The sequence below is a fragment of the Saccoglossus kowalevskii genome, chromosome 18 (genome assembly GCF_978046115.1).
Source record: "Saccoglossus kowalevskii chromosome 18, keSacKowa6.1, whole genome shotgun sequence".
NCBI lineage: Eukaryota > Metazoa > Hemichordata > Enteropneusta > Harrimaniidae > Saccoglossus > Saccoglossus kowalevskii.
This window is the reverse complement of record NC_140658.1, coordinates 23,597,739-23,624,118: the sequence shown is the minus strand read 5'-3', so window position 1 is coordinate 23,624,118 and position 26,380 is coordinate 23,597,739. Positions and strand designations below refer to the sequence as shown.

The following is a 26,380-nucleotide window of genomic DNA, read 5'->3' as shown; positions in this document are numbered from 1 at the left end:
TTCCTTTTGTTTTATCCTGGAACATTGTATTTTGTCCCATGTTTACAGGGTTTTAGTACAGAGTTTATTAGGTCACTCGATACGTATGCGAGGTTTGGATGATTGCGTATTTTATTTCATATTTCATAATCACATAGTTGTACCCAACGCGTCATCACGATAAGCCGCAGGAATTCAAATTGTTGAGACTTTGTACTGCGCGTGCGCAGTTGAATGCCACGAGACCGCCATAGGTAGAAACTTTCTTACCCGGGCGTCCAAGAAACATCTCAATTTCTGCCTGAATTAACTATCAAATCAGTGCCAGACCGTATTGCAGGAACCGCCGAACACCAGAGCGACTGCAAGAAACCTGATTGAACAGCTGAAGCACACCCCGAGGTGAGAGTCGCCGATGAACTTTCTACCGCCTTCCATGGAAATCGTCGCCCAGCTTCAAGTTTCACCGACATTTGCCGAGACGAACTGCTAACCATCGTGTTGCCGCAACAACAGCACCGACCAGCGTTTTGGAGAAATTGTGGCGAGTGTATTCCTGGAACTGTGGCTCATTACTGACCAACGTAGAAGATTCGCTGGAGGTTTGTACAAACTAACTACGATCGTGTATTCCCGCTCCATGTAGTTTGAATTCAACGATAACTGTAAACAATCGCGACCGATGAGAGTGGGTTATTTAGTATTCTCTAAGACACACCGGAAACGGAAACGAGACAAAAACAAAAGATTTTTCAAGTTAGCGTGGGGGAAATAACGTTGCTAAATATTATCGTCCAGGAAAGCTATTGTTTAAGCTAGTCTGTGATTGGTTGCTGGCAATGTTTGGGGGATTTTGACCAGTTTGTGACGTAGGCTTGTCTTAGAGAATATTATATCATATGATTTTCCCCCTGTGTTACACTATCACATTGGATGAGTTTAGCATGAGTGTGGATTTATAACGTTGCATCAGGAATTGTATTGCAATTTAGTTGTTTGGCTATTTTTGAATTCCACAAAACGGACAATTCCCCGCGCCGTTATAATTGCAGTGTTTGCGTTCGATTGACCTAGTATACCGATATATAGTCATCCTTTCAGTGATATATTTTACTCAGATTTATTCAGTATTTTGCTTTTATACGATTTACATGAATACTGTTGAACTGTGTTGTATTTTTATGCAGTAGACCATTTAGTCCTGTAGATGTCAGTGACACTGAGTGACCTTGGATACGGTAACTAAGCAAACTGGGTGAAGTCAGTTTTACCGTGTGTCCACGTTATTACGAGTTGTTACAGTACTCATTTCGCCGAACCTCCTGCCCGCTTCCGGATTTCGATCGCTTTTTTTCGCTCGCTTTGTTCAATTCGACCGCGCAATTTCCGCTTTTTTTTCGACCGCGCAAATCCGGAAGTATCCGCTCGCGCAATCGCTCGCTTGCTCGCTCGCCTGTCAGCGCAAGCGCCCGCATTTACAGTTCATTACCTACTGTTTCATGTACAAGTGTATCATTTTTGTTTTTATGATGTTAAAATAAGAATAAATACAATCAGAAATTTATAGAACGACCGTTGAAAAAAAATACGGTGGATCACACGGCCATATAAAATTGGTAATAATACATACGCCTAGTAATAATGTCCACCATAAACAAGATCGAACCAAACATGTGAAATCAAATACGACACTGACACAGACACAACTAATATGAAATAAAACCATTCTATTTTTGGTGGAGAGCGAAAAATGTCTACTGTAGTAGAGTACGGTATTCGTTGAGTAACCGTGTGTAGGGTGACGGTTGTCATGCACGCATGGTTTGGGTTTAACACGGGTCAAGTTGTAGTTATGTTAAAATCCGTGGCACCTATAACAATTGAAGAATATCTGCAGGAATAGTAAGACTGTGAAAAAAACGACTGATCGATTGTTATAGAATGACCGTAGTGTACAATTTGTCAAACAAATACAATACTTGCAAATGTAATGTCGGCCAGCGCCCATCTTACTTGTCCGAAGTTGTCGAAGCCGACATCACTGGAGATCGCGTTTTTTAACTAGGCGGCTGGCAAGCGGACTAACACGTTACATAAACTTGTTGAACTACAATTGTGGTTTTTATGTTTGCGCCCAATGTCTCGTTATAAAATAAAGGATTCAAATTTTGCAGGGTATTCCGTTTTTTGCGAACTCTGGGCGAAATACTTTCATGAGCTGTATGTAGTTCACTTACAGCCAAAACAAAGTCAGCTTGGACATTAAGTTGTGAGGCGCGACAAAACAAACGCTGCCAGTGATAGATTACGTGAATAAAAGAACAAAATAAACGCAATCAAAGGCGCCGACCACACGCTTTGGAAATAAATAGAACGCGTTGCTAAGAGGAATCGCACCTGCATCTCGACGACGTCTCCGGTCATGAGCAGGGTTTACCACATCTTAGAAAAAATGAAAGTTAAAAAGGAATCAGTGTCGGGGAACCATTCACAATGTTTGCATGAAAAATCCCACGCGAAAGCGTTTTTTTTCCTGTTACAAACACTATGATACCTGAATCCCGATTAATTCATAAATATGAATCGGTAAGGGTCAATTTCCTGCAATCCTTCGAGATTAAATTTGCCTCCGAAAATCTTTCTAACGATGAGCTGGAAGATTGCCATAATTGAGTGCCACCATTTCTGTTCTAAGATTTATTCAGTATAATAATACAAATGTTCACCCCAACAGAGGTGGACATACAGTTTTAGCGACCCGAAGAGCTCATTTTCAACCGAGGCGAAGCACTACGATAAAGACTTTCCGTTCCCAAAAAATAATAAGAAGAAAAAAACTTCTCGTTCCCGACATTATGAAATTCTTTCGTTTTGGGGGAAAAAACCTGGAAAAAAAAACTGATTTTGACAAAATAATTTAGAAATTGATATTAAGAATAATTCATAACGAAATCTATTTCATATGTACCCATAATTTTTTTTCATAATTACTGATTACACACGAATATTACAGAAAAAAATAATTTGCTATATTATCTATATTTGTGCCTTTTATTTGTATTGAATCGTGACTGAAAGGAGCTAGATGAAATTACAAACTACTAGTATGTAGTGTGTTCGACAACTCGTGTATGAACAACAATTTTAATAAATATGATTTTACTTGGTAAAATTACTGTATTTTTCTACATAAAAACAAAAGAATTTCACAATGTCTTTGTTATCATAGCGTTGTTGGTAATAGTTGAAAATGATACATCCACGTGAACCTGCTTATATGAGATCGAAGGAGTCTCTGTTTTCAACAGCCGTATACATCTAACTGCGTCATCGCTAAGTTTCCTTGTGGACCACGAGCTCTGTTCCTTGTTTGCACGTTATCATGTTCACACAATCGCAGACATTATTTGTAAGGGTGCCCTTTGAAATGGCACATTTTCTCGATGTTTTAGCGAGTACTCCGCGGGTATATGGCTTGTTCTCACATCAGCATAATTTTCCTCGAGTTCACTCATCGCTTTCCCACATGCACTTCTCGTTCTTTGCTGCTAACTTTTTTTGCACTCTAATAAGGTGTTGTTTTTGTCTTTCTAAACATCAAGTTTATTTTTGACATTCAACGAGATCGCTTGAATTTTGAATTTGATGACGGTTCGAATTTATCCACTTTTACAGTGATCAACATTGCGTTCGAGTAGAGTTACTAGTAATTACAAGCCTGATTTACATTTTTCTTGCGGTGTTTTTCCTCAATGTATTAAATATAAGTGCTTTGGGAAATAACATAATTATATTGCGCGAGTGAAAGAGTTTGGTGAGACTGTCACAACACGTTTTATTTATTTCCAACGCGCGTGGTCGGCGCCTCTGATTGCGTTTATTTTATATTTTTGTTTTCAAAATGTATCACTGGCTGCGTTTGTTTTGTTTTCCTCAACAAATTAACTGTTCCGAGATCTCTTTCATTTTTCGTCCGGCTGCTGCCAATCCAATAATTCGTCGCCGCATGTACTCAGACAAGCGATTAATCGTCACAGTCATTATACTAGTAGTTTAAGTCCAATTGATTTGTAGAAATTCAGCTATGCGATAATTATATGTGCAGTTTTGTTTTGCGCACCCAGACACGAGCAAAAGTTAACCAATAGATTTTCTGAACTACAGCATTCGTATTACTTATGCAAATTGAGTAAGGGTCATAGTGTGAGTTGCGTTCGAAAATAACAAAGTGTAAAATTATTTTGAGCGCGGTTCGGAATAAATTTAGTCAAAATCACACACAGAAACACACACACAAATACTAGTACTCAATACATATCGCGATTGACCAGTTATATAGCTGCTTGAACTACACACACAAGGACGTAAATATGTAAATGCAGGTCACAGTTCGACTTGCGTAGCAAACGTTACAATGTGTCAAGTGATTTGAAGGCGTCTTTGTTCCAAAACAGAGAAGCAATAGGCGTTGTGTTTTGAATCGTCATTAAAACCTAAATTTATTACGAATAAAAACTTAAGTTTATACATACAATGTATCGTACATTGTTACTCCAGCGATCGGTTTGCAAGCGGACGATGTTTCTGAAGCCAGCCATAGCAGGAGTGAGCGAGCGAACAAAAGCGAGCGAGCGAGCGAACAAAAGCGAACGCGAGCGAGCGGAAAAAAAGCGGTCGGTTTCTGGTCGGAAAGCAGCGAGCGGTCGGAAAAAAAGCGATAAAAGCGGGAGGTTGGGCGGAATGAGTACTGTAGTGACGGAACTAGTCCTGAACTATTTTATTTCATGTTCTCCATTGTTCCTATATTGTTCAGTGGATACATACTCCATTTGACTGTTGCTATAGAGACGAATAGCATTGAATATCTGAGACGTATCAGCTGCTATAGGAATTATCATTTCATTGTGTGATTTGCTATGTGCTCATTGATGACAGTGTCAAATAACGAATAAACGACACGTCCTGACTTCTCGGGGCTTTTGGTCAATGTATTTGATGTGTCTTTGCATACTATATTTTTATAATAATTGTCATTAGGATTACAGCGCCCTCTATGGTCGCAACTGTTCTCAAGTCCAGACAACAGAATTATACCGAATCAAGGAAGTACGACGATAAAGCTTATTGTTTATTTAAATCTTTTTTGTGTGCACAGTCTGGAGTGTAACACTTAGGTAAGTTTTGAACTTGGAACTTGTAACAATCATGTGTCCAGCTACGCTACCCTGCAATCACTTAAGACTTATGACATAATTTTTTCCACCAATATTTTTTATGTATTTTTTTCAATAATTTTCTATTTGCTATATGACTGGATCAAAATTTTATATATTTAAAATTTTATCTTATTTTAAAATTATGAAAAATAACAAAAATTTACTTTGGCACTCAATAGGAAAGCACTTTAATAATTTTTAGTTAAAATTAGACTTATAATTATTATATTATTTTTTCAGTTTTAAGTTATTTTGATCATAGAATCTGAAGATGTCAATATCAGTTATAGCGAAGAATGTTGGTACATTGTCAGAGGGGCCGCACTGGGATCACAAAACGCAGACATTGTTATTTGTAAATATAAACGCGTCAGAAGTATTCCAATGGAGACCAGGCACAGAAATACTGAAAAAAGTTACTGTGAAGGAAGGTAATTAACCTCTTGGATTTATTGTTCGGGGACTTATGTTTTGACCTCTGTGTGTTCGTGCGTGCGTCTGGACCTGTATCTTAGAAATGCCTGGACCAATCACAATCAAACTTCACACACACATCATACATGATATTATACATGTGCACGTCAATTTATTTCACGATCTGATTCAAGATGGCCGAATGTCGGCCATTTTTGTGCTAAAAATCATCAAAATCAAGCATTTTTCGGCTGTTTACAGATGGATTTTGTTCAAAATTGGTATATACGTTAGACATTACAGGACCTTGATGCACATCATTTTGTTTTTCAGATAAGATTCAAAATGGCCGACTGGCGACCATTTTTTTTAATGAATGTGATTCTAGTGCCATATGTCTGACTTGCTTTCACTGATTATCTTCAAATTTTAAATATTCATTATATATCATGTCATAGATAGACAGATATATTGGTTTGACGATCTTATTCAAAATGGCCGAATGGTGGCCATTTTTGTGCTAAAAAAATCATCAAATATCAAGCATTTATAGATGGATTTCGTTCAAACTTGGTACATACATCAGACATTACAGGTTTCTGATGCACATCATTTATTTTTCAAATCGGATTCAAAATGGCTGTCTGGCGGTCATTTTGTTTTAATGAATGGGTTGCCAGACCCATATGTCTGACTTGTTTTAACTGATTATGTTCAAATTTTTAATATTCATTATACATCATGTCATAGATAAACAGATATATTGGTTTGACAATCCTATTCCAAATGGCCAAATGGTGGCTATTTTTGTGCTGAAAAAATCCTAAAATATCAAGCATTTCTTGTATTTATGAATGGATTTTGTTCAAACTTATAACATACATGAGACATTACAGATTCTTGATGCACGTCATTTTATTTTTCAGATTGGATTCAAAATGGCTGACTGGCGACCAATATGTTTTAATGATTGGGCTTCTAGAGCCATATCTCTTAAATGATTATCTTCAAATTTTATATATTCGTTATACATCATGTTATATTTATATATATATATATACACGTATTCAAAATGGCTGATTTTGTTTTAATTAATGCTATTCCAGAGCAATATCTCTCAATATGGACAAGTACTTGTCTGATGATCAGACACAACTGTCAATCATTTTAATGTTAAAAAATCACATTCCTGACATGGTTATATTCCAGCTATATTACTATAAACAAAACTATATATCTTAAATTCGATAACTAACGGAGACTGTGCCATGCATGAGTAGACCATATTTTTAGTAGACCAGTGTGTTTATTCTGTACTAGGATTTTATTTGAGCTCTTTCTGCTTTTATCCTGATTGTTTATTCTGCACCTCTCACTCTTTGAATTACTTTACACACATCTAATATAAAGCGATAGAACTGTTATTTCAGCTTCTATATTTCAGCTCCATATATCAAGATTAAATGATCAAATATTTTAAAACTGCGATACTGAAATACTCTTATTTAAGATTGTTTCTTTATAGGAAACAGTCATTTGGTCCACATCCTTTATGCTCTATGCAAAATCTTGCAGTGAGTAGTAAATCACCTATACCGGATTCTGCCGTAAATTCGCCTATCCGAAAAATCGCCCTGGGCGGTTTCACGACTGGTGGGCCGTTATTTGGGGTTCAGATTTTCAAAAACATTTTCAAATATTTTTAGGGGACTTATATTTTCATTGAAAAATCCACCTACGCCGATTTTCAACGCCGGCAGTTGGACCACCCAAAACGAAAGACACTATTTATTAAATTTTATACATTTTGTTCTTGCTGGATTAAAAAGTAGACCGCGCATCTTTCTCCCAAAAAACCTTGTGTGACAAATTCAATTATTTTGTTTCATTTTATGACGAAAGTATATTCTAAAAGAAGTTTTAAATAAAAACGAACCCAACTGCATTACTTAGTAGCAAATGATCGCGGTAGCGCAATCTGGTCATGCTGCGTTTCATTACCTATTAATGATTATAATAACATGAAAAAAATAAATTTGTTGAATTGTTATGAAATGCAAATAAATTTCAACTTTATTTCATTGTAAGTGAATGATTCCGATCACATTTTCAACACTCTATGCTGTAGAAATGAATATCCACCATGTTTTGACCTGGACGGTGTTCTTTGACCTGACAGGTCAAACTGATAATTAACCAATGAAAACGATGGATGATGCCAACGTGTTCAAATTACCATAGCTTATTTAAATAAGTTAATGTTATTGAACGCAGCACGGAAGAGATTTGCCGATGTTGTTGTACGATCTTTTTGCTTGGATTTTGATGGGAAAGCGACATGAATTTTTACAAATTAAAAAATTAGTTGTTTTCAAAAGATAAACTGAGCATTTGAAGAATAATTTAACATTGTTTACAGCTCATTGTCGAAACGAAGCTACCCAAATAAATAAATAAATAAATAAAAAAAAAAAAAAAAAATCAATCAATCAAGACTGTATTCTACATTTTCCGAAAATGTGATTCCAAATTAGTAATGATTAACGATATTAACAAAATAGCTGGCTTATTTTGATACAAATCTAGTGCATCAGAATAGAAAAAGTTCCACTATAATTGTCATCACTTTAATAGTACGATAACTGGTGCTACACCTGCTGTTGAAACATCAATTAATATAATAAAATGGTTATTATGATACCACTCACACAGTAAAAAGTAGCATTTTAAAGAAAATGAAAATGTTGTGAAAGATATTTAAAACAATATGACATATCAAAAAACAAAACAAAAATAAAGTCAACTATTTTTCTAATATTTATAGCTTCGACTGTTAGCGCTGTTGTTCCTAGGCAACAAGGTGGATATGTCGTTGCTGCCGGGAGACACTTTGGTACTCTTGACATAGAAACTGGTGAGATGATCCGATTAGCAGAGATTGATAAACATAAAACAGAGAATAGATTCAATGATGGAAAGTGTGATGCCAATGGGAGATTCTGGGCAGGTATGTAATAAGTGATTTGAGGAATAAATATGAGTGCCGAGTGCTAACAATTATGCCAAATAAAAAAATTAGACTTAATTTGACTTTGTAGCATATGTTTGGTAGATTTGACAAGGAATATAAAATCAGCAGGTTCTAACTCCAGCTCATGTTTCCATCTTGTGAACAAATACTAATAAACAGAGTTGAGTAAGAATTACACATGCTAGAAATTGTACAATATTCATATTGCAGTGAATGAAACTGGCTTAAAGGGTGGTGGTCATCGCACTGCACATGTGCAACTTTTGTGTTGATAAACATTGATTTTCTCACAATCCAGTGTGCTGTTCTAGTGGAATCACAAGTATGAGGTTTGACCTGGGCGCAACTTGACTAATTACCGCAGGTGACTCATTTGATACCTTCCAATCACCTAAAAATTTGCTAATTAAAGCTTGGTAACGTCAAAGTCGGCATCTTTGTTTCTATATATCTCCCGCATGTGTGGCGCGATGACTACCACCCTTTAAAATGGTGGCTGAAACCAAGTGTTAATTGTTATCAAAAATTCTACGAATTGTTTCTAAATGAAAGTAGTTATCTGAAAAAATAACTGTCTTGTACTTCTAGTGTAGATTAGTGTAAGCTGTTGCTCAGAAAGAAATAGCCATCTTGTCATCACTTTTCATCACTTAATACATTTATGCTAACAATCAATGAGTACAGTGATGGTAAAGTGTATCTGTGTCCTTAAGATTGAAGTATAGCCACAAAGACTAATGGGTAGTAGGGATTTGTTTCTATTTATAGCCAATGAAAACTACTTTTTGAATTTCAGTGCAAGGGTAGTTCTTGTAATGTATTGCTAAAATGAATATAAATTATTGTCGATGTCTAAACAATCTTAGTGATTGATATACCCCGATAGCTTTCTTTTGCAAGTCAATCAAATCTATTAGAAGATTACTGTTTTTTATCCATATACAACTGACAAATTGTTTAAAAATAACTGTTTAATTTCATACATCAAAATGAAACGGTGTAGGTATATAAAAACTACTAGCCTGAATGCTTTGATACTTGGTGTATATGTACCTTAGGTATGCCTCTCTCAGGTTTGTTCATTTCATGTTATTATTACATATATAAGTACTACATGTGGACCTCTCTCACATTTGTTCAATTTGTAATAATATCTTTAATTCTCTAAATTTGATTAATATTTTTGTCATTTTTGGTAAAAAGTGATATTTTCGACTTCTTGTTAAAAACCGCAAGTCCAACTGCTTTGATATTACATATATAGGTGTACTACATGTGGACCTCTTTCAGATTTGTTAATTTCGTGGTGATATTTTCAATTATCTAATTTTGATGATTATTTTTGTCATTGTTGGTGAAAAATTATATTTTTGACTCCTTGTTGAAAACAGCAAGTCCCATTGCTTTGATACTATTCATATTGTTCATTTTCTAATGATATCTGCTGTTCTTTAATTGAAATTTGCATTGCTAACAGCGGAGCTGTCTCAGCTGACCGGCTGCTAGTTTTTATTATTATTCCTTGCGATATAGTGGTTACCAGTGTTTTTCTGTCTGTCTGTCTGTCTGTCTGTCTGTCTGTCTGTCTGTCTGTCTGTCTGTCTGTCTGTCTGTCTGTCTGTCTGTCTGTCTGTCTGTCTGTCAATCCATCTGTCTGTCCTTACGACATTCAGTGCAGTATTGAAGACATTGCACACTAGATTTGATCAACATATATTCAATATGGTCATGTGATCTGATGAAATTGCATAAATATCCTTTTAACGCCCAAGAAATGACACAGAGACCGGTATTGGAGGAAAAAAGTCAGGGGGGGTATGACCTCACATGCGAAAGTGTCTTAGCTGCCTATGTCATGATCTAGGTCGCCAATGACCAAGATCATGACAATGACAGCGTGGTGCTCGAGTGAGGCAGCCACCTGTGGGAACTCGTGTGCGTAGGCGTCATTGAGGCCTCATCTCCTTTGGTGTTTTGGTCATATTCGACTCGCCTCGGGACAAGGGCGCCATGTTACCCGAACCGAGAAAGGTGAATTTGAAGTAAATGACGAATGGTTGTGTAAGAAGCTGTTAGTAATTCAATAATTAATGAAACGAAACAAGAAGTAGAGTAAAAATACAGTATGCAAAAAATTAAAAGCGACATAAGAGAATCAAAAAGTCTATCTAACTAGGTTTGGGAAAGATACACAAATGAGCATGCGATAGATCTAAAGACTGCAAATACAAAACAAGACAATACAAAATAACTAACTACGATAAGCAAATTTGAAAATTGTGGTCTCAGGAATAATGAAGCATGTTGATAAAAGTTGAAACGAAATGAGAGTAAAAATACAGTATGCAATAGGTTCAAAGCGACTACACGAAATAATCAAAAAGGCTAGCTAACTATGTTCGAGAAAAATAAGCACATAAGCATACGATAAATTTGAATACTGCAAACAAAATAAAGCAAAACAAAACAATGTAAAATAACGAACTACCGGTAACTACGGTAAGCAAAATTGAAATGAGGTCTTGAGAATAATGTAGCATGCAATATATTGATCCACTGATAAAGAGATAAAATTTTCCTATATGACAACAAAATGAATGCAAAATAAGCATATGCGTATAATGTCCAAGCAAGTGTTTGAATCAGTAATTATTAGATGAGTAGGGTTCATTATGATAGCCACGATAAAGTGGTCAACATAGCAACCACAAACACGAATCTGTGGTGGTTTCATGCACATATGGTATAGTCCGAATTAATGACAACACGCGAGTTGTTCAGGAATGCGTCGTATGATATCTGTGTGGTGATATACAACTGATAAGCGTCGCTACGCCATCGTCCTAAAACTTTGATCAGCCAATCTGGAACATTGTTGGTTGCGGCTGTTGTTGCTGCTTCACCACGAAAACTGTGACTGGCATAATTTGCTGCATCGTCAATCCAAGCAGGTCCCTAATCCAGTGTGTGAGTACTTGTCGGGTTAGGAAACGACAGTTGATGAATCTGAATGCGGGTAACTCTGACTTTGTAGGGTTGTATTTCCTTAGAGCATTAACCACGCAGACTGATGACATAGATGGAGCAATAGTGATCATATGTCCTTTTCGAAATGGGTCAGTTTTAGATGCTTTTAAGTTCAGTGAGATGACATCAGTAAGCTGAAGATCTGAGTCGAGAAGTGTAGTCGAGGGGTCAAATGATGATGTAGTTGCAGCTGTGAATTCACTGACCCGCAAAAACCCATAGAACGCCAGAGTGAATGCGGACCATAACATTAATTTGTCGCATGGATGGACTGGGGGATGTTCACGAAGAGCATTTTTCAGCTTGCGCATGAGAGCCATGGTAATAGGTAGTCTTGTACGCACTGGGTCACCATGGTGACGCTTGATGCCTTGCAGGATATGATACAATGTTTCATTCATGCTTAGAGCATCTCTGTATCCTGATTCCATATGGAGGCTGGTGATTGCTGCGAGGTAAACTTTGATGGATTTGTAGACCAGGCCCTCAAGAGCGAGATGGGTGACAAATAGGATTGCATTATGGGGCGAAACAGGTCGCGGGTCTATATGATGATGTTGACAGAACTTGAAGTACTTCGACTGACCTGATGCATAGGTGCGTCGTGTTGACTGTGCAATTCGTTGTAGCAGATATTCGTAGGCATGTGCTTCAAGCTCAGTTAAGTTGGCAGGAACTTTGCGAGATCTGGCAGTGTTACTGGTTCTAGGTCTGCATCTGGCACTAATTGTCTGAAACGTTGAATCTGTTGATGAGATAAAGAATCAGCAATTTGGTTATCTGTACCCTTAATATGCACAACCATTAGGTGAAAGTTCCCCTGTGCAGCAACGAAGAACAATTGGCGAACAAGTGTCATGATTTGCTGGGATTTGCTTGAGCCTTTTTTCCAGATGGCAACAACGGCTTCATTGTCACAATGAAAGAGGATTTTCTTCCCATGCCAATGGTGGCCCCAAATTAAAGCTGATAATAAAATAGGGAAGAGTTCCTTCCATTCGATTGACAAGAATGAATCAGTGTAGAGGTTAGCGGGCCATGGTAAAGCGAACCACTGTTCACTATAGAAGGCCCCACAGCCCAGTGTGCTAGAGGCATAAGTGTAAAGTTCCATGTCCGGAGAGGTAGACCAAGTTGAAGCCAGAATGCTTGCTGAGCCATTCCATGTGGGCAGGAACTCACGCATCCACTTCAGATCCAGATGAAACTCAGGACTGAGGTATATGTGATGACCGAGTTTGGATGCAGTGGTGGAAAGATCAATCATACGGCAAAGGAATATACGTCCTGCAGGAACGCATTTACAGGCAAAACTTAAAGTTCCAATAAGAGATAGCAGCTCTCTTTTTGTACATTTCTCTTTCCTGGGCCAGGTAGGAATTGTTTCTAAGATATGGTTGAACTTGTCTGGTGGCAACCGAATGACCATCGCGTTAGTGTCTAACTCGATACCAAGGAAAGTGATGACTGCCGAGGTTTCTTCGACTTTCTCATCAGAAATCGGTATACCCAAGTTAGCGCAGGTGTTAATTAATATCTACTTTAGCAAGTAGAGTACCAGGACCATGCTTGTTGATAATAGAAATTGCATCATCGACTTTTGCATAGGTTAATGAATAGTCTTCCTTGGGTATGGAATCGTTCACGCTATTGTTAGTAGGTTGGGAAAGATCCATTATCAATCTATGTCCCCCAGTCTTCTTTGAATGTACACCCAATGAGTTAACAAGACTGGGAAATGGTGGCGAGTCAAAGGGGCCAATGGTATGTCCAAGAGTAATTTCTTTGTGGATGGCTTTTGAAACTACGTCGGGTTGTAGCAGGCTAGACCTGGCGTTACGAGTTTCACGGGAGTAGCGTTGACCAGCAAAGCCAAGATCGGCCCCACATGAAATGTCAAGTAGAACGGAGGCGACAATTACTTTATCGGGGTGATTGTGGAGGGCGGATGCGTACTGATCAAGTTTAAGTGGTGTGGTTGGTTGTAACGATGGGATTATTTCTGTTGCCAGTGTTTTCATTAGGTGTGCTGTGTTGTTGCCCACGAAAAAGACACTGACCTGAGGGTTGCTGTTGCTGAAAGTGATTGTGAGTGCTGTGATCTGCTGCGTTACATATCTGGCATATGTGTTGACGTCCAAAATGACATGGTGTGTTACAATTGCCACGGTTGTAGTCTCTGCACACTTGTTTGTTAGCGGGAGTATTGTTGCCACTGTGGGTGTGCATTTGCTGTTGTTGATTGTTGCTGTAGTAATAGGGGTTGTATGATGTAGCATGATTACACTCTGCTTTTGTGTGAGCCTTACATTTGCAACCAAGGCTACACAGATTTAATTTTATGGATGACATCCGCGCGCGCATTAGTTTTCGCCTGTTCTCAAAAAAAAAAAAAAAATCTCCGACGAGTCTCTACAGATCGGTTTTCTGTCCGGAACTTGCCGACTCATATTGTCGCAAAGCGCTGACTTGTCGTAAAACTTGTTTTTGACTACCTCAAAACCAAACTCTGCACAGTTAGATGCGCGTTACGTAAAGCGCAAAGACCTATGGAAAGAGATTGCCTCAAAACATGCAAATTTTGCCATAAATGATCCAACATGGCGACCACACCACCAAAATACGTGAGCATAAAAGTTCAGAGGTGAAACGGAGGGATTGTTGTAGACTGGTACGCAATTGGCGTTGGCCAGGGAGACGTTTACACAGCTATACGAGAGGTCGGTAGCGGCAAGCGAGTTTCGCCCAGACAACTTTGAGAACATATTGTCCAGAGTGGCTGTCCCGCGTTTCTTCTGCAATGATGAGAGAAATAGGAGAGGAGTGGAGGTGTATGGTGGCCTAAAAGTCGGTCAGGCGACAAATCAGTGCGGTTGCTTTGTCCGCATTGAAGTCGACAAGCAGCAGAAGCTCCTTGGCCGAAGTCCCCTTACAGGGTGAAGAAAAGTTTTTTATTATTTTTTTTTCATTTTCTGATTCGCATAATTTGCTTGCACACACATTCAGTGATATTTTGATCATATGACGCATTTTCATCAAGATACATGTACATAATTTTCTGCATCAAAATTTTTGTTGACTCAAAATCAAAAGTGATGATACCTGTGACAGTAATACAGTACGAAATGTGTACATCAGCATGTGCCTCCTACAAATTAAGACTTGTTGTTTTTTTGATACACTGTGGTTAAATTCGTAATAATAGCTCCGTAGTCCTGTGGTTTTAGCAGCATTTTTTTTTTTGGCTGAAAATTTTTTTTTTCGCCCTCTCGCATTAGTTTTGGGGTCTTCAGAGGATGTCATCCATAAAATTAAATCAGTGTGGCCCAAAACATGTTGGAATCTGTAGGTGTTGTTGGTGGTGAAAGCTTCTAGAAATGAGTTTGGCAAGCTCCAGTTGCGGTCATTATGGTATCTGGCTGCATTTAATCTGAAAGCCTTGTCATATGCAAGCCATGCCTCGGGTTTGTAATTTGAAGCATGCTTGCCAATGTTGCGCAGGTAATTTAATAACGGAATTGCTTCCTCTGGATGGTAATATGAGCAGTATGCGGCGAAACCAGCGAAACATTGGACCCACGTTGCGAAGCTGTCGATATCTTTCTTCTTAATATGTGTGATAAAGCTAGCAGTTGATGGATTGCTAGGGTCAAAACTTACTGATGTTTTCATTCAATCGGATATGTTGGGTATGTTGGTGATGGACGTTGAGCATTACGTCGTGGCCTTCCTCTGCCTCTGTTTCTTGTAGATGATACGTTGCTGCGAGCTCCCTTGGATTCTTTGTTCTTGGCATGTCTGGCAAAGGTCGATTACGAATGTTGGTGAATTGGTAAAGAGTAGAAGTGGCACAAAATAGTTGATTGAACTGGCGGTGAACATGAACAAAACTTGAGACGATGTGGACTACGTGGAAAGCAGGAGACGAATGAGTGGTGTGTCAAAGGAAAGGGACGCTAACAATGCAGGCATGTAATTGGTAAATGAGGATGACATAAGAGATAAAGCCAAGAATAGGCTGAGAATGTGGACATAGCAAGTCAAGGGTCATGACTGATGAATATATGTGTAATGAGGTAAACATAAGACAAAGGGTAGAGAAATACCACTGATAAGGAATTGGGTCAGATTGGTAACAATGACAAGAGAAATGGCTAGTGAAAAGAATGATGAATGCTCATTTCCAGGCGTTAACACCAATTAAAGACTGCGTATTTAATTGTGACATATTAGAGCAATTATTGCAGATAGAGACATTCAACAGTGCTTTTGAGAAAACATTGGGCTCATGATCTAATCAACATTTTCAATAACCATATATGATCATGTGACCTAATTAAAAATACTCATTGACAATTATCATACACTATTGCAGATTCAACAGTGCTATAATGAAGTTTTTGTACTCATGATCTAATCAACATATTCAACCCACATATAGTCAAGTTACCCTATTGAAAATGAAAAACTATGATATCTGGAGCTCTATTGCAGATTCAACCAGTGCTTTATTGAAGACATTGGGCTCATTATCTGATCAAGATGTTCAATAACCGAATTGAAAATTCAAAACTGTGATATTTGGAGCACTTATATTGCAGATATATACATTCAAAGGGTGCTTTTGATGCCAAGAGATCTTCTTGTTATACATTTGACATAGTGATCTATATAAACATACCAGACCTGATTTAAGTTCTTTATCCTGTGAGATGAGCAGAGTTCACATTAATTTTCCATTTGTATTGAATATATTCACACATTGTCTGATTTATTCCATATAGGCACCATGGGTCCAGAAAAGGTTCCAACAAAACCAGAATTAGAGCAAGGCACATTATATAGCTTGGACAAAGACCATAATGTAAGGTGTCACTTCGATAAAGTTACTATATCAAATGGGATAGCCTGGAATTCAGACAACACGATTATGTACTTTATTGATACACCTCTAAATAGAGTGGATGCATTTCACTTTGATCTTGAACAAGGAACGTTGAGTAAGTATAACAAGGACACCTGTTGTACTTTTTGATAAGGTTTTTGTATTTTTCAATATATTTAAAGCGCGGAAATCACAAGTATGAGGTTTGACTTGAGTGCAACTTGCACTGATTACCGCCAGTGAGTTTTTCAATACCTTCCAATCACATGAAAATTATCTAATTAAAGCTTGGAAACGTGTCAGTTCGTACTCGTTGATCAGCGCAACAGTCAAAGTCGCCATCTTTGTTTATATAAGACCATATATCGCACATGCGCGACGACTACCACGCTTTAATATTGAACCCAAATGAACTTTGATGATTATAACGATCCTGTCGAGCCACTGTGGTACACTGCATTGTGTTCATTTTTTTTAGTACTTTCTGTGAACTTTACATATCTGAAAAAACGGCACTGTATGATGAACTTGACAAAGTAAACTTGAATTTTCATGAATTAATTAATTCACAACATTTTATGAATACATCAAATAAGCATTTAATTAATACCTGTAATTACGTTGTTTTCTGATGAAATAAATAAGCAAACAAAACAAACAAACAAATCTACATTTACTAAAAAAGTGATAATACATATATAGTGAAAATAAAAAAAAAACATTGCTGAACTTTAAAATTGTTTTTGTGTAACTTAATTATTATTTTTTGACTATTTAATTTTGATTGTATGTTTTCGCATTTCATTTACATAAATTCTGTTTTTTATCTACTACCAACAGAGACTGTATTTTCATTACAGTGATATGAAGTATCATATTCTTTGTAACCATATTCCCAAGAATAGGTCTCTCTATTGTGATTAGGGCCCTCAATAGTTGAGATCAATGTCTTTATTTCTTTTCTTTCTTTTTTTTGATGCCCTGGACAATACCATGATTGGTCTGTTTGGTATGTATTCAAATGAGTGACAGTTGTCTGGTGTATTATGCAACATATAAATAGTCCTGTGACTTGTTTCTAAAAGCCAATCACTGTGTGGCTCACACTTTGATATTTTTCGTGGGACAGCCACTATGTGGTATTGGATACTGATCTGTGCCATTGTGTTCAAACAATGGTGGTTTCATTGTTTCTGGGTTTGAATATGTGAACTGATTTATGATCTCTGTTCACTGTTGTATGGTAAAAAAGTTCCACTTCATACGTGACGAGATGCACAGAACTAATAGTATTTCAAAGATTTCAGTAGGAGCTGTTGCATACTGTATGTGACTGTATTGTTAAAGGGTGGCAGTCGTCACGCCGCATCCTGTTCGATATGGGACTCATAGCGACGTATACAACGCATGTAAAATACATTGTTTATTTACATGAAATTCGAACACTCGCTGCGCGACGACCACCGTGCTTTAAACCTCTGGTTTATTAAATAAGTTTGGAATTAATTTTAGGCGTCTTTATCTGTTTATTATGTATATAGTGCACCGAAGTGCCACTGCCATACTGACCGAGGGTTAATTAGAATGGAGAGAATGTTTTTAAATCTGATAGCCTTTTGCAATATACAGTGTTGACTGCATTGAACGGCAATTTTTTGTCTACCAGAACTGATATACATATACAATGTAATATATACTATTTGCTCAATGGAAGTGCATATATATACAAAATTGAATGTGTTGTATACCAGTATATTATGATTTATTTTCTCCGGGGAAATACATCTGTAACATAAATCGGCCCATGTACGTGCTAGGAATAAAATAACTACTGTATGGCAATACACTGCATAATGCATTATATATCAAATACATTGTATGATGTAGTTTTTTATTATAATGTTTTTAATATGTAATATTCTTTAAATATAAATGACACATATTAATTCCTTCCAAAATTAAGAGCATATAAATCTATATAGCCATGAACCAGAGCAATAAATTTACTACTCTTGTGTTAATGAAAGAAAGTCCCAGAGTAGGTATGTATATTTAACATTTTTGTTGCTCATTCCAGGTAATAGAAGAACAGTTGTCACATTTCCCGATGGCAGTGGGTTTCCTGATGGTATGTGTATTGATGCTGATGGAATGCTTTGGGTTGCCATGTACTTTGGCAGTGTCATATACAGAGTTGATCCATTAACTGGTGGGTAATTCACCAAAACAATTTATCTTACTTCGAGATGTAATTAAATGTCTCTGGATCTCAACTCGCAGTTTTGTTTTTAACATTTGATTGTAATTTAAATAGGAAGCTATACTTGTGCATTTTTTACTTGTATACATGTTTCAACAGCTTGTGAACTTTTATTTGTGCACTACCACACTTTTCAGACAAAAACTTTTTTAGAGCATGCTATTTTCTCAGGACCAAGTACAGTACCCTGTATTTTTATTTGATGTTCTTCAATTAACCTATAATATTTTATGATTTAACCCTTTGTAAAGGTAGGTAAAGAACACTCTGGGATGTCTAAAAATAAGGGGTGGGTTATATCCATGGAAGGATATAATGCCTGTGGGAAAAACTGTACTTGTGTATAGAACTAGTTGGCTGTGTCAAAACTTGCTTTGCTTGCCGATAATATTGTAGTTTGATACAATAATCCTCAAAAAACAGTGTCAGACTCATTTGTTTTTTTCCTAAATAAGTTTAAGACCTTAAATTAAACTGTAATGATTATTTAATTGGTAATTCTTATTATATGCAATACCACAGACTTATTTTATTTATATTTTGTATATACATGATATATCTGTATCTTCTTATTTTATAGGTACAATAATACGTAATATTGACTTGCCAGTTTCCTGTCCAACATCATGCTGCTTTGGTGGTGAGAATTTTGATGTGCTTTACGTTACCTCTGCTAGTCATTTTTTCTCAGAAGAACAACTTGCCAAGGAACCATTAGCTGGATCTGTATTTCAAGTAACAAATCTTGGTGTGACCGGTTTACCAGCCAATGCATACGGTGGATAATTACATACATGACTGTGTATTCTATATTAATCTTATAGAATTATATCTAAGTGTTGCCATGCAATTTGTATGAATGTATATAAATAATAACAATTGTCAAGAAATGTGAATATTGTAAAACTTGAAATAATATAAATCAAAGGTATTACTTAATTGTACTTAATTTTACTTAAAATATGTATCAGCCAAATATATTTTACTTCGTAGTATGCATTTAAACAACATTGTATAGATACAATAAAGTTATTAACTTGTATGTGACATCGCTGTTCCAGTTGAATGCCATTTGTACTGAAAAATGGCAGCCCATCCACAGACCCCCAACAGATGGACGCGTTATAAACAAGTAAACAAATTAGGTGACATTGATGTTCATGTAGGATGTTTTGATATGATCCTACCAGTTGATTTGTATTTCATTTCAACTCGCAAGATGATCATATCTTTATTAGGACTATGCTTAGCTCAATGGCAAAAAGCTCTATCCGAACAGCTGGTCCTCCCAAAGTTGCGAGCTGCATCATCATTCTGTTTACTCAATCCCATTTCAAATGCAGATCATTAATAATCCAACTGTTCAAACAGCAATGTTTATTAGTCCCTGTTCGGACGTAGTCCGAAAACGGGGACTTATATTTTGACCTATGTACATCCGTCTGATTGTGTGTCCGTGTGTCTGGACCTGTATCTTGGACATGCCTGGACCAATCACAATCAAACTTCACACATACATCATACATATGCACATCAATTTGTTTCATAATCTGATTCCAAATGGCAGCCATTTTTGGGCTAAAAATCATAAAAAATTAAGCATTTTTGGCATTCCAGAACTGGATCTTGGCGTTTATGAATGGATTTTGTTCAAACTTGGTACATAAGTTGGACATTATGGACCCTTGAAGACAAAGAAAAAGCATGCATGTTTTATGGTGTGTGTATGCTTTGAAAACATTGTGTTTATAAATGCATTTACGTGTTCATACACTCAAATTGAGCATAGTCTGACAGTCCCTGTTTGTCTTAAAGAATTGTTAGCAATTCCACTCGTGGGGGGGGGGGGGCTTAGCGTATCACGCTATTTGCATAGACCTAATGTTCAGGCATCTTATTAACATTTCACTGTGTGTATAAATTGGAAACGTGCTCCAGTGTCGATAACCATGTGATCATGTGATATTCTTGTTGACATCATCATATCACTGTTACTGACACTGTGTGGCCTCGCTCCGACCTGACTGTTGCCAAACCCTCAGACCTTGTAATATAGAAGAGTGAACACGAAAACAAGGCTCTATAGAATTAACGTGTGCCTATATTAAAGTATAGCAGAATACTCTGTACATCATATGGTTTTATGGCGATAACTGAATATTCTAATAAATGGGAATTATTCTTAACTTAAATGATGCCTTCGATAGTGTGTAGGTCAGTTAAAGTTTTGTAGATACATGTAGTTATACATAAAATACAATACAATATTTCCCATGAAGTAGCTGTCTTGGAAGATGTATGCATATCCAGCAGCGTTGTTAAACATGAACTCAAGTGACCTGTGATGTAGATGTTGATTTTTCTTGTGAGCGGCGTTTTTATTCTGCCTGATACCATTTTCTTTGTTCAGGCTCTTCGATTTTGTTTATATAAATATAATATATATATAATATACTGCTTCTGAACAATAACTTTATCCACAACTGTACCATCAGAGAGGACTGTATGGTAAATATCTGCTATCAAAGCAAAGGACGTAGTATTGTAGATTATAGTATTGTTAGTAGCAACTTATTTAAACACATTTCCATTTTTCAAATGCATCCACTTAATTTGACACTTTCAGATCACTGTCAAACAACTTTTCTCCTCGTAACAAATACTGTAACGAATTGTGAAACTGCTAAAACTAATCAAAATAAATATACTACAATTCATGGCCCGAAATACTTTTATTCTTGGCATGATAATTCCAAGCTTCTTTATAATGATGCTTTACACAGCAAAGAGATTTGTAAGCTAATCAATAATTTCTCCAATGCAAACTTTGATGACACACAACAGGCAGTTGATGAAGCAGAACATTTACTCTCAAATATTTACCATGAGGCAGCTGATAAAAGTCTTAAAAAAAACTTTATTAGAAAAAACAAAAAACATCAAAAAATTAAACCAAAATGGTACTCCAATGATCTTGGCAATCTTAAAAAAGATGTCCAGGAAATTAAGTTCTGACCCATACAATAATGATTTGAGAAACAACTGCTATAGTCTGAAAAAGAAATACAAACAAATGGTTAAGAAAACGAAAAGAAACTATAAAAAAAATATACTAAATAAACTTGAAGAGATGGGTAATTCTTCTCCAAAGTAATATTGGAATTTGATCAAGGAGCTTAGAAATGGTCAAATTAACAATGACAGTGAAAACATTGAAGATCAAAAATGGTATGAACATTTCAGACAATTAAATGCAATAAATAATACTGATGAACGCACTTTACTTTAAACAAAGAGATTGCTGAGCTTGAAAAGGAAATTAAACCTACTACTGAGCTAGACCAAAAGATTTCACAGAAATACAAACTGCAATTAGCAACTTGAAAAATAAAAAATCTCAAGGCATTGATAATATTAGAAATGAGATGATTAAAACAGGGAGAAATGTGCTCATCAAACCTCTACAAAAAATGTTCAATCTCATCCTAACGAGTGGCCATTTCCCTAGTTCTTGGAATTTGGGCATTATCACTCCAATATTTAAAAAAAGGGAAAAATCTGATCCAGGCAACTACAGAGGGATAACTCTCTTAAACAGTTTTAGCAAGCTCTTCACAGCCGTATTGAAACAAAGGTTGACCAAACATGTAAAAAGCAATATTATCATAATTAAAGAGCAAATTGGTTTTCTTCCAAAATTCAGCACAGCGTACCATATCTTTGTTCTCAAACAGCTAATAACAAAATATCTTAATAAAGGAAACTATTTATTTGCATGTTTCATCGACTTTAAGAAGGCGTTTGATTCCATTTGGCACCTTGGTCTTTTATATAAACTTCACAAAAACAAAATCTCAGGAAAATTTCACAACATAATTAAATCTATTTATCAGAATGCCACTGGCTGTGTTAAACTAAAAGTTGGTTTAACTGCTAGCTTTCCAGTTCAAAGGGATATCAGACAGGGAGATGGTTTAAGCCCATTCCTTTTCAATCTTTTCATTAATGATATAAAATGCCGGATAGAATCATCCAATAATGAACCTCCTTTACTTTTAAAGAATCATTTGTCATGTTTGATGTATGTGGATGACCTCCTCCTCCTATCACATTCTAAAAATGGTCTGCAAAATGCAATATGCACAGTGGAAACATACTGCAAACAATGGAAACTAGATATCAATGTGTCAAAATCAAAAATTATCATTTTTAACAAGCAAGGTAAAATACTAAGTAAGTTCAGATTTCAAATTAATAGCCAAAAATTGGAAAACGTCTTATCATACACATACCTTGGTGTTAAAATCAATGCTACTGGTAAACTGAACAGAACTCAAGAAGACCTTAGTCACAGAGCAATGAAGGCACTTTTTAAACTAAAACAATTACTCTATGCAGACCCAAATATTCCAATCAAAACACATCTGAAATTGTTTGATGCTATGGTTAAACCAATTTTACTCTACTGTAGTGAAATCTGGACAAGCGATATAATTAATATGCACTCAACAGACTTGTTTAAACAATCCTTGCCTATGGAAAAATTACATCACAAAATGTGTAAGTACCTACTACAAGTAAACTGTATAGCTACAAACTTGGCATGTTTACTTGAACTGGGAAGATATCCACTTATCATCTCAAGCATCAAACGTATGATTAATTACTGGCTGAAAATAAAACATATGGATGAAAACACTCTGATCTCTGAGGCCTATAAACTTAGCACCAATTTGGACAAATAAAACATCAGTAATTGGACCACAAGCATAAAAAAATTACTGAACCTTTTAGAAATTAGTGATGTTTGCGAAAAAAACAGTATTATCCCATTAGCTGCAAAAAAACTAAAAAATTATGTTTGAAAAACACTGCACAGAAACAATGCATAATGACAGTAAAGGCACTAATCACAAAAATAAACTTTGTACCTAGAGACAGCTGAAAACTGATTTTGCACTTGAAAAATACCTTGACATTATTAAAAACCCCATCCACAGACTAGACTGAGGATAAGTGCCCACATACTTCAGATTGAAGTTGGGCGATATCACAACATAGATATCTTAAATAGAACATGCCCTGTCTGTGACTCCAATGAAATTGAAGACGAAGAACACTTCCTCTTCAATTGTAACCTGTACAAATTTGAAAGAGATGCTTTGTTTGAAAACTTAAACTTATCCGGTAATCTGAATGCACTTCTCAATGAAACTGTCCAAGCAATTGCCAAGTTTATCAGCGACTGTTTCACTAAAAGAGAGAACTTCATGAAAAGCAATTTACCAGCTGCCTCAAAATAAAACCAACAAATATTTATATAATAATATTTTCACAGTATTACTATTTATTTATTTATTTGTTCCTTATATCTTTATTGTATTCTAATCTAGATCCCAGACGGGATACGATATCAATAAAGATTGTTATTATTATTACATAATCCATTTTGAAAGTAAAGAATGTTCTATCCCCCCTCTTCATTCAAGTTACTAACAGATTGTGTTTTTCAGATTCGTTGCTACTTGCATGGTACATAAAGAAACAGAGCTGTGGTTTAGAATTATTGTTTGTTTGAATATAACCATATAAAGATGAACAAATGTTAACAAAACATTGTTTTAGACTCAGTTTCATTGGCAATATGATCCTACACAATGCTAATGTAGCATGAAATGCTATGTGAAAACTGAGGATCGAGTAGCCGCCATTTTGTTGAAATCGGTCACACAGGAACCGTAAAAAATTGCGATGCACACTATGATGGGAAATAAAAAAAATCTCAGGTTTCTATGTATGGGAGTCTAAAAACTAACTGCGACGCGATTGTGCGACTCGCCGAATGTCGATTATTGCACTCTGCGACAGGATCGCAGTGTCATTCTGCGAAGAGCACGATTCCCATTGGTTGGTTGGTCGAAAAGCACGAATCTCAATGGTCGATCGATGTAAGGATACACAACATGCCTTATAGAAATGTTTAGTTTTAAATGGTTATTTCGCTGACTGCTCGCGAACTACGGCAAACAAGTATTTAACATTGATTTATTAACATATAAAACATCCCCCGGAGGGGATGAAAAGGGTTACAAAACACATGCATGTTGGTGTTGGCTGCCTTATTACGGTGTAACATCAGGGAGCGATAAGGATGTCATCTTGTACCATAATTCGTGAAATTCGCTTAAGGTAGAAGCATACTCATAAATTAAAATACCCAGAATTTATTCATTTTGCAATAAACTGTACTCCAAGGCAATATAAGGATATTAATCTGAAAAAAAATTGGGGATACCAACCTTTTTTTCGAGAAATTGATGGCTGTATTTTCGTGAAAAGTCGCCATTTTGACACTATTATAACACTTTCACCACAGGTTCCTATGGCAGAGATATTATGCAATATCTCAAAATCTAGCCTAGTGACATGGGCTGAAAAAATCATATATTGTTAATGATGGAGAACTTTTTGTTGTTCTGAATTATTTAAAAAATCTGGGTGTCACAAAATGCAGTTTTTCTTTAACATTGTGTTCTATGGATTTGTTCTAAAAATAACAATTTTCAAGGAATGTTAGGACACGTATTTAATGTAAGTCAATAGACCCAGTGTACGATAGCCCGTACGTGTGCATGTTGGTGTACGTATACTGGCTGGTACGTTTGTTTATTGATACCTGAGAACTCTATCAGTTGGTGAGAGTGACAGGTAATTAGTGTGATAGCTAGTGTGTGTGTGTGAACTTCAGTTAAAACTACAGGGAAAGTAAGAAGTAGGTCAAAGCCCAGTGTCTGGTAATGAGTATAATCAGCAAACATTTAATGTTTGAAGATTAACCGTAGTATATCATTAGATAGTTTGTGATTTGTATTAGGAGCCATTGAACATTGCTTAATCCGTTTCAGAATTATTGTGTGAAGTGACTTTCATATACAGAGTACTATAGCTTTCTTGGTAGCTATAGGGGTAACCGCGGAGACCAACTTGAAGATGAAGATGAAATCACCTATTACAAGCGAGGTAATGGCTACTTAGTACTAATTAGGACAGAAACTAATTAGAATAGTTTAATAAAGAATTGAGGTGAATAATATTAAAATAGTCGAGAAATTAATAAGTTAACTAATTAGACATGTGATAATAATGTGTATTGGATGCAGGTTTCTTTATTTTTTATTTTTATGCTATTGATAATCATGCACAGTTATCCAGTTTTCAAAAGCTATGAGCACATTCCAGACAATTTTCCCACTTTTTCAGAAATAATGGGCTGTGCAGTGTTTCACTCCGTATAGGGATCGAGCAATTTTAGAATCATTAATACCTGTAGAAAAGTACACCGTCATTATCAGAGGATGGACTCCTCCTTGGGTGCGTTTAAGGGTGGAGTTACCTTCCAGTGAAGATGTTAGCTTAGCTTGCAAGTTTGAGTCAGTCAGCAGATAGTTTCCAGATTGTCCAAAGCGTTTTGGGACAGCTCTGTGGGGAGCAGTTGCATTCATGTTTAAAACCAGATTTAGCTGGAGTGTAGATAGTTTATGAGAAGAGGAAAGCGGATCGAACCTTTC

General features: G+C 36.3%; 1 protein-coding gene across 1 annotated transcript; it reads left to right on the top strand.

Moving 5' to 3' along the window:
• Positions 1-218: 218 nt before the first annotated feature.
• LOC100374112 (regucalcin-like) lies at positions 219-19,859 on the top strand. The gene is made up of 7 exons (XM_085492843.1): positions 219-581; positions 5,017-5,153; positions 5,436-5,626; positions 8,434-8,616; positions 16,452-16,667; positions 18,630-18,761; positions 19,393-19,859. The coding sequence occupies exons 3-7, from the start codon at positions 5,467-5,469 to the stop codon at positions 19,596-19,598; spliced, it is 897 nt and encodes a 298-aa protein (XP_085348969.1). The 5' UTR covers positions 219-581; positions 5,017-5,153; positions 5,436-5,466; the 3' UTR covers positions 19,599-19,859.
• Positions 19,860-26,380: the final 6,521 nt, after the last annotated feature.

Bases quoted from the DNA above. Each gene is read 5' to 3' on its own strand.
- LOC100374112 (XM_085492843.1), top strand. From the start codon at position 5,467: ATGTCAATATCAGTTATAGCGAAGAATGTTGGTACATTGTCAGAGGGG. The intron at 5,627-8,433 runs GTAATTAACCTC...TAATATTTATAG, and splicing joins AAAAGTTACTGTGAAGGAAG to CTTCGACTGTTAGCGCTGTT. The intron at 8,617-16,451 runs GTATGTAATAAG...TATTCCATATAG, and splicing joins CAATGGGAGATTCTGGGCAG to GCACCATGGGTCCAGAAAAG.